Genomic DNA, 12,256 nt, shown 5'->3' on the forward strand with positions numbered 1-12,256 from the left:
TGATACTCTATTGAGTCATGTGATTCTCCTTAGAGTCATGCGATTCTCAGTAGAGTCATGCAATTCTCTGTAGAGTCATGCGATTCTTGTCAGTCATGTGATTCTTGGGAGGTCATGCGTTTTGCGATTGTAATTCTCTTCCTCCAGGGGAGAGTCATCCTCTCCTGTATGGACTTGCCTCAAGACATCAACTACCTCATAGTGCAATGACCTCCACTCCTTTCTTCCCAGGTATATACTTAATCGGAATGGCATGCTCGACATTTTGTCACCCCATACTACATACTTCCATATATGCATGCTTCCACATGTAAAAGCTTGTTCGGAGATTCAGAGATATTAGACCATAGGTCAGGCCACAAGTATTCTACGTTTAGTCTTACTTGCCCAGTAACCTCCATCCCATTGCATTTGATTTGATTGCAACATTTAAAGGAGAGGTCTGTTTGGCTTTAATTTTAAATCCAGGCAATAATTTGAGGCCAATAAGATGAATTAAAATTTTCACTTGTTGACATGTCAGTTTGCTAACAAGGCACAATGGCAGTTTGGATTATTTTCGAAGCTCCATCCTGAATTGATATTACTGGCCTGAATTTCCCTGCCTGAATAATGCAGGGAACCCAAATTTGTTCTGTGTGTGACGTACCCTGAGCTTATATATGGTCAGTGAATTATATTCTATTTTTAGGTAGGAGTAAAATCCATTTAATTTGACCCAGGGGATTAATAAACTCAGGATGTAAGCAAAGAAATCTTGCAGTATTCTTAAATATTCAAATGGGTTCTAGCATGCGCTATCTTTCAAACAAGTTTCTTCTCTTTCCTCATGGGTGGCAGGTAGTATTTATCAAAGAGAGGAAGAACATAACTTCAGAAACAAGCTGTTTGTATGAATGGCTGATAAGAGAGATCCATGATTGCATTGATATATCTACAGCTTTGTTGACCAGTCGATGTGTATCTAAACTAGAATTTATCTTTTCATTTAGTTTTTAGTTTTGGTCATTTCAAAGTACCACCACCTGCATGGATCATTTTTCTGTTGAATCATAACATGAATGTAAACCTTTGTGATAATTGTAAAGCCTTAAAAGTTTGGACAGGATGATGGTCAAAACAGGTCCAGACCAAAAAGAGCAAAGCATGTGTTGAATACCAACGAAGTCATGTTCTTCAAGGAAATTTGTCGAAACAGATCCGGTGATGAGAGAAAATTATGTTTCACTATCCATGAAGCGTTAATTCTTTTTCCAAAATGATCGGACCTCCATGGTCTGACTTGCTAAGAAATACAATGATCTGAAGTTCTATATATATATAAATAAAAATAAAATAAATCAAAAGTGCAAAATAACCAGGCTTCTGGATAAAAATATGAAGTGACATTTTGAAGGACCCATCCAAATAACCAGCCAAAGAAATGATCTTCACTACTACTAAGATAATTTAACAATGAAGGTCAAAGACCAGATATGGTTGAAACCTGTACTTAGGGTCATAATCCTTTGCATCTATATGGAATTTGCAGATATTGGATAAATCATCTCCTGAGGTAGTCGTCGAGAAACTTTGATTGCTGACACTCTGAAGGGTCGTTTCTCAAAACTTAAAATTAATCAGGAAATGAAATGTAGCCTAATATGCAGAATGTTTCTCACCTTTAATAAACTAATAATATTTAATCCAGGACTAATGCAACCTTATGTCACACAGCTAAGAAATAAAAATTTTGAAACTTGATAGTGGCTTTGACTTTACTTCAGGAAGCATACACAACGATGGTAAACATCAAGCAAGAAACATGGATATGTATCGAAAAGGTTAAAACTACATAATTAGTGAACAATTGAAATAACCCTGTCATCAATTAAGAGTTACATTGGATACTATTATTCTATACTATTCTGTTTAGTTTTTGCTTGGCCACCAAAAATGCAAATTGGTTGTGTCTGTTGACGGAAAGAAGAAAGAGATAAAGCCAAAGAATGATGTAGGATATTAGGGATGGTAACCTATGGTTCTTAGGGTATACAGAACATGGTACTGTATATTCCCCTTCCCCCTGCTCTTCCTCGCAAAAGCTGAAATATTGAAAGAGTAAGATTCAATGTAGAAATAAATAAACAGGAAGAAAAGACAGTACAGATCTGTGCAAGTCACATTGCCAAGTCTGGGTTATCATGTACTTTATTTGCTTCAAATTGCAAGCTAGGTTAAAGTTAGTAAGCAAAGTTGGTTGTAGTTTCATAGTTCAACCGTTTTTTTCTTCTTGACCAAACATTTACTCCAGTACAACTCGTTCAAAAGCTGGTATTAATATCTCACCATTGCTTTCCCATTTCCCTTCTCTCTATCCCCCCCCCCCCCCCAGGATAAGATAAAGTAGTTCTGGAAAGTGAGAGAAGCCCAAATGATTGTGAGTAGAAAGGCTTGAAAGAAGAAGGTCAAGTTTATTAAGTCTTAGGCTACTTGGCTCCGATATTGGAAGGACATGCCAGCTAACTTTCAGGTCCCCCTTTAGATAGCAAATTGGTTGACAGGTTGTTAAAGAACCCAGTGTTTCAGGATAGGAAATTCAATTTGATACATTTTCCAAGGCTGTAATACTTTTAATGCAAGGTGCTGGTTTGATGGAGTCGATCATTTCTTTTCTGGAATCATTATTATCTGTCTTTGCGTACTTTTACACTGTAACTGACTGGTGTCTGTTATTTGTCTGCCTGCTTGTCTCATATATCTGTCTGTCAACACGTTTACAAAATAATTCTGATGGAAATATTGCATGATTTCTGTGTTACTTTAACGCACACGTTCTCTGGGATGAAGCCGAACCAATAAGGTTTAATGTACAAATGTTAGGATAAAGTTCACATAGTTCCTCTGAGGGCAAAGGTTGTAATAATTGACATAGAACATTGTTTCCCTTTCTGGAGACATGCGTGGATGGGTCATCAATGTTACTCATTATTATTGTTCAGGCGTGTCTCAAGTTCAGGACTTCAAGGTCAAAGGTCAAGGTCATTATTCTTGGCCATTGCTTATATGTAAACTTGTAAAACAAACTGTCCTGGTCAACAGGAATGTGCGGATGCAAATTCGTACAGTTATTGGTCATATTGAGAGAATTACCTTAAAGGTAGAGGGGTTTCCACTTCGGGCCAGGCAGGTATGAGAAACCTCAAGCTGGGCTAAATTTAAAGAGTGTGTTTAGCAAAAGTCTCTTTTTTACTAAAAAAAAACTGGATTGTTCAGTATAATTCAAGGTATTTATTGCACTGGTTATATCAGTTAGGTGGGTAGGAAGCAGAACATACCTAGTAATTTTAGAAATGTAACATTACTGGCCGGCTCAAGAAAAATGGTGCTTTTAATGAGATATTGCTGGTCATAGGGCTTAGAGGCAATCGTCCAAGGGGCTTCGAGGCGGGCTTTGCAATCTCAGCCAAAGCACTGTATTATGTAAAAGCACACTTTGGAGTTGAAATATGATAATAATTTCCACTAGAGTCCTGTAATATTGTAGGATATTGGCTTGACCATCGAGTTTACTTTCAGTTAACGAAATAAGTAGAGAAACAATTTGTTCACTTCATGTGTTTCATAGTAATGTGAAACTGAAAAGTTGGGGATCAAATAAAGCTCTCATTTACTTCATCTTTTACTAAAAGAAAAAGAACTAGGAGTGTGTCCTTGTTTGGTAAGTTGCGACCTACCTCTACTTATACAAAGGCCAGCCAAATGCAAAAAAAAAATTGTTTTAATGTTGATCTGTCAGCAGCTGGTGAAAGGTCGGTATTTTAAATTATGACCCTATTTCATAATCTTATTTAGAATGTGCACCGTATATATTCACATTTTATTACTACATAAACCAGAACTGATCTCTTCAGCCCTTTTAATTACTCACTAATTATCATTCATTTACAGTATGTAAAAAAATGCAAAATTAAACAGTTTCTCATGAAATATGCAAATTTCTTCTGTAAATCCCCCCCCCCCCCAGAAATGAAAAAAAATTGGAAAAGGCACTCCGAAGGGCAGTTTTGAATGTTTCTCTGAGATTTAGTAATCTGGCAACAGTGTTGTAAATCAACCTTGAGTGATTCCAGACTGCACGCTGACTGTAACTTACCTTCACATCGGTAGCATAGCAGTGCTATTATATTCATCCCTCTTTTCGGAGGAGGTAGTAAGTATGTAATATTGGCATTGAAACATGGCCGTGCTACATACCAGCTAATAATGTTTTTAGTGTCTTAAATCTTCTTCATCCGTATCGGCTGCAAATTTGAGGATGCCAAATTCTGTTTATAAAGTTTTCATGAGTACTCTTCCTGGGGGAGTTGCAATTGTGCAAAATGATTTCTGGATCTAAGGGTCTAATGATATCACGTCTCAGTTAGTGTACTCGAGGGCAATGACAAGAACCTATTACTGTAGTCCATGTAAAGTTAGGTCAAATGGTTTATGGGGATGTATGTGTTACAGTTGAATAGAAGAGACCACTCACACTATGTACTGCAACTAGGATGTCAAATGAAGAGAAAGCTTAACTTTCTGTGGGTGCTAAAAACTAAAGTTGAGAGAAAACATCTTTACTCGGTGTTAAATCACCATTAAAGCTTACAAACACAAATATTGCCACAAAATAAGAGAAAACCCTATATATGGTCAATTTATCATACTTGACAACATTTTTGTGACTTTCCACCTTATCTCTCCCCTCCTCCTCAACCCCTACCCACCATAAATATAATTTAATAACAATGAAGAGGTGATTTACAATGTTTAACGAATAACATTATGTTTCCTTTCTTTTCCTCCCTTCATGAAATTCTCAGATCAAAGCTATGACAACAACTCTCAGGGACAACCTAGACTATTGTAGCCTCTCTGCCAAAATTCTTAAGAGGCAGACGGAAGCTCTTTTCGCATCCGACCAACGTTGTTTCAAAATCCGATGGCTGGACAACGAGTCACATCGGTGAATAAATGCTGCACTACAACCAAAAGTATTTTGAGCCTAGCCTATTCAACTTGAGAGGTTTTATGAAATTTTGCTGCATTTGACGTGTGGTACCTGTTTTCTACTCGATTTCAGAAAACTGTATTGTTTTTTGTTTTTACATGTAAAAGTTAGTTTGATGTCACTATGAATGAAGATGACACACCCTGATTTTTTGGGTTATCTCAGATTTTTTCTTAAGTGTTTGGAAATTAACGTTGGTTTGTTTCATTTTGATTGATGAGAGAGACCCTGGTTTTCTTTAATTATGAGAATGTAACAGAATTCCAGAGGTACATTAAGTGCATTATAGTAATAGAGTTGATTTAAACATATAGCCTCTGCTTTCCATCATGATGTTTGTTTACTCTGTGTGTAATGTGAAATTCTAGTCGCCTGAAGTGTCAAAACTTATCTGTAGAAAACAAAAACATTGTTAACAAGGGTAAGTTAGATTAAAATCTGGGGATAGATCACTTAATAACATACACAGGACAGCATCTCTAAATAATACGGTTAACGGTTAATGTCTCCTGCCACACAAATGGAAGTATAACGTAGCGTTGCTCTGTACCATGTGCATCTGTCTTGGTGTTTACTCTGTCTTATCGAAGGGAAAATATGCAATAAGGTAGAATGCAAAATAATGGTGTAGTTGGAACAGAAAGTATGTACAGTTAATGGTATTTTCATTATATCATAAGTGTTCACAAAATGCATGAATTGAGAAGAAAAGTCAGAGATTTTCATAATGGTAATGTTGTGTATCATCCCTTGATTTCTCCATGCACCTACCCATCTCCCCACCCAGAACAGGTAAACCATCCCATCTCCGCACCCATCACAGGTAAATTGTCCCATCTCTACACCCATCACAGGTAAACCGCTCCATCTCCGCACCCATCACAGGTAAACCATCCCATCTCTGCACCATCAGAGGTAAACCACACTATCTCTGCACCCATCACAGGTAAACCGCCCATCCCTCACCCATTACAGATAAACCGCCCATCCCGCACCCATTACAGATAAACCGCAGAGGTAAATCGCCCCATCACCGCACCCATCACAGGCAAATCGCACCATCTCCGCACCCTTCACAGTTAAACCGTTCCATCTCCACACCCATCACAGATAAACCGCACCATCTCCACACCCATCACAGATAAACTTGTCTGTACTTTAGTGAACTAAGAAAATATTACATAATACCAGCATATCATAGATTCATGTGCACAAGATGTAACTGTTACAGGGGAAGTTTTATGGCATTCCGGAAAAAATAGCTATCTTTCTAATAGGTATATTTGTTGAGCACTGCTGTGTTACTGCATAGTGGTTGAAATATATCTATATTGACACGATCAGATTATCCTTTTGGCTAAGATCATTTGTAGTATTATGTTCCCCTTGTAGGGAAACTGATACACATCTGACGATGATCACACGGTCAGTCTAGATGGAAGGGGACTGGAGTTGAGAACGGACCAGTCATTTTGGTTATTCTGGGGTGACTTCTTAAAAGTGTTTGGTTTTTATCTTAAGATCTCTATTGTTCATTGCAAAGAACGACTGGAATTAGATCTAATGCCATACTTCACACAGCAACTACTAATTCAGTCACATTGTGCAAAAACTAGCAATATACCCCGTGCATTGTATCAAAGATAATTCACCTTCGGATAAACAGAAAAGACGAAATATAGAAGGAAATATGTCAATGGAACTGACCTTATCAAAGAGAAAATCACAACAATTTTACTCCACACATGTGATCTGAAAACGAAATCCACCAGGTATAGCCTACCCATATACGGAGGCCTAGCCTAACGTTTAGAAGTAGTAGTTACTGTTGCTACTATTAATGGGCTAGATCTAGTATAACACTGAAGCGCTTAATGTTATATAGTAACGGTTAGGCTGCTGTGGTTATCGCACGCTACGTTCGACAAAGGATAACGTTAAGGGTTAGGAAGCAAGTCTGTTATGAGATAGTAGCCTAATGCATTCGTTTGGGTAAAAGATATGAAGGTAGCCAAGGACTAGGCCTATTGTTCTGTTAATGTAGCATGTTGTAAGGATAGGAGTTAGGGGCCTAGGCTAGCCTTTTGTGTACATGTATGTAACTTAAGCATGTCCTTCCTCTTTCTTTAGCTTAGGACAGTGTAAGCAACGCCCACCCCCATCATCATATTTCAGGCAATAATCTACTTTGAGAATCTCATTCATCTGGAGGTGCACAATAATAGATCATATTTCAGTCAAGCTAATTTGCTGTTCCTGCTCTTACAGTCTTAGGAGTGCAATTTTTTTAATAAGCTTCTTAACATCTTCTCAGAACATCAGCCTAGGTAAATGGTGTATACATTTAATAAATAAAACTGATCATTTCCAGCCCAGTGGGCAACTAATGTCTATGTCTGAAACTCTGAATATCAGTTTTCATTTTACAATTTCATCTTGGTCACTGTTGTTGATGACAAAGTTTCTTAAGGAGAGAATACAATGTTGTTACTTGAGCAAAATTAAGTGAAATGTTGCCAGGCTCAGTATCATTGCATTGTTCCCTATAGGCTAGTTTCAAAACAAAGTTTACAAATACACTGATTGTCTCACTTGTTTATTTTACATATCTTTCAATTCTTACCGTTGCATCCTTGTGTTCTTAAGGTGAAATTAAGTTTTATTAACGAGCTTGCTCGTTCAACTTCTACTACCTTCAATTAATGCTGCATTTTCTGCTAGCAGGCATTTGTTCAGCGTATGTATTTCTATGATAGCAACAATGCATCATTGTAGTGACCGACACTCACATTTATTACCTTTGTTTGCCTCTGAAGAATATGCTAAACTGAGATTTTAAGGAGAAAATTCAACAATGTTGTTTGAGCAAAATGATGTGAAATATTTGCCATGCACAGTATTAATTGGAAATGAAATTGAATTAACCCTCACTAATTGAAATACAATTTTTTGTGTCATTTGTTATGTACAATATCAATTTTCCCAAATGTTTTCCTAAGGCAATTATGAAATCTTGCATTCAGCCTTTCCTATTTTATTCTCTAAAACTGCTGCCATTGAAACACATGCTATGATCTGTTAGTCATGTCCTTTGTATGACTGTAAAATTACCATTTGGGGTTGGATGTGGAGATGACAAAGTCTAGATTATTCCCCCACCCCACCTTTACTCCAAACTACCTGAGGTTGGTATTACTAGAATTGGAAATAATTTTAATTCCAAACTTTGCTTAAATTCAATTATTTTAAATTTGCTATGACAAAACACATAAAGGAAAAGGTAGGCTGTAAAATGTCACAATGATGGGTTTTATTCAAGTCTTTGTTTCACACCCAAGAGTGTAATGTCTATAAAGTTATGAGCTATACATGTAAAATTAAGTGGTTAATTTGAGATGGGATTTGGAGCTTGGTATATGAAGGAGGGTTATAGGGGGATATACAGTACGTTAAGTCGGAATAATTTAGTGTTCTAATTTTGTATAGTAGGTTGGAAGGCTTTGTACATTGCCTTACAAAATACTATGGATTGTGTGTACAAAGAAAACTGCTATACATCTTTACACAGTTTGTATAACATTTTGCACAGCATTTTGTGATGCGATGCTGGATCAATTTTTCCCTGAAAGTTTTTAATCCAGATTGGATTATTTTTGTTCTGTATTTCTTCACAGTGTGCATTGGTTACGAATGTAATCAGTAACTTGTAGTGTTAAAGGCATGTTTCATATTACAGGGAATTAGTTAAACAACTTGTCAGCTCCAAGACAACCTCCAAAGCTGAGTTTGGTTGTCTGAAAAGTAATTTGTTACTCTTGGACGATGGAATGACTGTTATATATTTGCCCTGGTTATAACCAGATGTTCTCTGCAGGGGGTTGGTATAGGGTAGGGGTGAGGACAGGATGAGGTGAATAATTTCAATTTGCACAAGTGTACTTTGATAGTATTCCTTTAGGTAAAGTGTTAGCTCTCACACCCCGCACACCGTCCCTTTCTCAATATTGCTACTTAGGTAGTTTGCATTGCTATAGGTACATGCAGAACATAGGATCTGCTTAATTGAACAAACGAAAGTGATGCCTTAGGTTTTCAGGATTCTTTGCTGTGAGATAATAATTACATGTATCGTTATCTCATCAATGGACTCATTGAATGCCCATATAAATGAGAGTTGAAATATTGACTCAGCAATTTTCTTTTCAAGTCCCATCTGGGCCACCGTAGTATCTAACAGCTATTGGGAAGTGTATATTGAATACCCAGATCCCCCATTGAACTAAGAGCATCCCCCACCACCTCCAACACTCCCTAGTTAATAATATTTCAGTTGAACCTCTTTAATGTCTAGGAATAAGTTTGAGCATTAAAACCTTCAATAAATACAGAAAGTTGCGTCAGTTAATATTTTGCTCTAATTTAGGGACATCGTCGGTGACTGGCTGAAGATTATTTGTGTATCAGATATTTACCTCAATTAGTTTAAGACTTCACAGCCCTGTAATTGTTAAGTATTTTTCATAAGATCTATTATCCCCAACCATTGTCTTTACCGTTTCTGTTGAGATTTTGTAGACGTACAGTACCGTATACGAATGTTCACAGTTTTCTTCAAATTTTTGGAAATGTTTTGTACATTTTGTTCAACTCTGATGACGTACAGTTTAGTTTGTGTGATATCAACAAATTGAATATTCATGTCCATCATTGAATAAATGAAGAAGAATGAAACAAAATCATGAACGATCCATGAAGAATTTTTTTTAAAGTACTTGAAGTTTCATTTGTAAATATATGGTTGTTTAAACAAAAGTCTTGTTTCTTTGGCCATGAAAGTTAGATTTCACTGATACTAAGTAGATGAGTATTATAAATTATGGCTTTAAATGATTTCGTCTGTTCCTGCATGTGAAGGGCCCTGAGGTTTGCTAATAGAGTGAGAACAATTCCTAAGTAGGCAGGTATTATGGCTTTAAATGATGTTCGTCTATTCCTGCATGTGCAGTCGGTTTGCTAATATAACGAAATCAATTACCAATGTTTGCTATGAGAATGAAGTGGCTGCAGGAGATTGAAATTTATGACTTTTGCATATTCTTAGCAAAATAAGAGATAGTTCACAGGCCTGCGGGTTATAAAGGTAGTTTATAGGCCTGCGGGTTACAAAGGTCGTGTACCATGAGAAAGTAATGTCAGAGAAGGTTCAAAGGATTGTTCCGGAAGCAAAAGGTGATTGCTAGGCAAATTTGCTGTAAAAGTTATGATTATGAGAAGGTTTAGTTTTTCGAATTAGAATAAATTTAGTCATCCATAGTATCTCGAGTTAGGGGTAAGATGTTGAGATGGGATGTCCAGCTAAACGTGTGGAACAATACGTCTTACATTTCCTACCATCAGAATATTCCTTTAATGTTTATGTATGTGTGTGTGTCTTTTGTACTTTTGTTACAAAATTCCTAAGACGTGTGCAGGCATCCCTATCATCTCGGCCCCTCCACATGTAGGCTTTATTTGTTTTGCTCCAGTGCTACCGACTTTACTTAAAGGTCATCAGTCGTATAGGCCCCCGGTTTAAGCCTTTCAAAACTTGCTATACCTCTAGCAAAAGTACTTTCAAAGGTACTTTGTCCTTCAAAACTAGTAATTCCAGACTTTGAGGAGGATATTATTCGACCGAAATTGAGGCGAAATATGTGGAGAATGACAGAAAAAAATATATGAAAGTGGAGCGAGAGGTGATCAAATTGTCACTGCCTAGCATTATTGTTAATGATCAAATCATATAGTTTGATCGTCAATTGTCGTCTAGTTTGTGTTTAACAGACATCTACATACATATAATCCAAAATAATATGATATAATTGCTCCAAATTAAAGACCTTATCCAAGCCCGAAGCTTGGAAATTCTTAGTTGGAGGGACACGATCAATTCAAGGGGCACCACCAACAAGTTTGGGAGTCGCACATTGAATCATCACGTCCTATAATTTAGAAGTTTACATGAAAGTACAAGAAATTGCCCAATATGGGTTGAAATTTCATCACCCTGCGGGCACGATTATATACTAACATAGTCAATGGCATCATTTGAAATGATACTTGACTGGCCGAGCTGATCAGCATATGACTGTTCTTATAACATACAAAGAGTAAATGACACAATTTACCCGAAATCAACCCAAACTTTCAATCACTTCAAGAGATTGTCTTCCGTAAGTCATTTCTTATATTCCAATTTTCTCTAAAAACCTATTTAAGTATTGATTCCTTTGTAAAGTGTTTTCCTTCACGATTATTTTGATACCGTCAGATTTTCATGGACACAGCCGCCTCTTAAATATACAGTTGGCGACATTTATATTCGGACTTGTTTGCCATTGTCTGTGCAATCAAAGACAAATCAGATCAAATTGTGCTATTATAGGAACACCGAGAAGCAGAGGTAAGTAAAAAAAAAACAGTTTATGTTTCAACCTCCATGAGATGAAATTATTTTTGGCTATTAGCACTGATCTACATACGGCTAGGAAAGAAACAGGAATCATGTTAGAAGTAGGTACAGGTTATACAAATCAGACCACTTCCGGGTGGAGTTATACCTTCTAAATAAAGCGTTGTGGTTTGTAGCTAACGACGATCCATACGTTAGTATCTTAAGATTTACCAAGAAAGTGCAGTTTGATCCTGTTGGTGTCTTCTATATTATGAACGCAATTTTCTTCATGAGACACAAAGTCGTTCAGAACATGGACGGGTTTATTTATGATCATTATTATTAGTAGTAGCATTTTTTTTTCGGGAGAGGGGGGGGGGGGGGGTTGTCTCATTTGCAAAGAAGGTGTTACCTTTTTCTTTATCGATGAAGAACAAGTGGCTCAAAAGGCATGATTCCTGTTGAAGCGGCTTGATCTCTGTTTCGGTTGTTTGGGTTTTAAGTTTGTTTATTTCTTCGATACGAAATTAACAATGGCGCAAAGATAAATAAATAAATTACACTGAGATGAGAAGAGATGTGGAGGACTAAAGACGCACATTTGTTATTACTATAGTATGGTCAATGTAAAGGCCATACAGATAATCTGTACAAGTGTACATTAGGCTAATCCATAATCAACTTGGCAATGTCAAAAGTGTCTGTCTCTGATCTTCGAACTGAAACGCATGTAGACATAACCGTACAGTTGAGCTTGGACAACTCTATGCGAAGATCTTAAACGCATACTC

General features: G+C 36.9%; 1 protein-coding gene across 7 annotated transcripts in view; it reads left to right on the top strand.

Annotated features, from left to right (window-relative positions):
- LOC139979376 (ubinuclein-1-like) overlaps positions 1-9,771 on the top strand; it is a 30,475-nt gene extending 20,704 nt beyond the window's left edge. For 5 of the 7 annotated variants that reach the window (XM_071990104.1, XM_071990109.1, XM_071990106.1 and 2 more), the window contains exons 13-14: positions 148-231; positions 4,845-9,771. In XM_071990104.1, coding sequence (XP_071846205.1) covers positions 148-231; positions 4,845-4,891 — 131 coding nt within the window. In that variant the 3' untranslated portion in view covers positions 4,892-9,771. The remainder of the gene's footprint in view (positions 1-147; positions 232-4,844) is intronic. The other 2 variants (XR_011797143.1, XM_071990105.1) reach the window with 2 other exon arrangements.
- The last annotated feature ends 2,485 nt before the right edge of the window (positions 9,772-12,256 follow it).

The sequence above is a fragment of the Apostichopus japonicus genome, chromosome 14 (genome assembly GCF_037975245.1).
Source record: "Apostichopus japonicus isolate 1M-3 chromosome 14, ASM3797524v1, whole genome shotgun sequence".
NCBI classification, from domain to species: Eukaryota; Metazoa; Echinodermata; class Holothuroidea; order Aspidochirotida; family Stichopodidae; genus Apostichopus; species Apostichopus japonicus.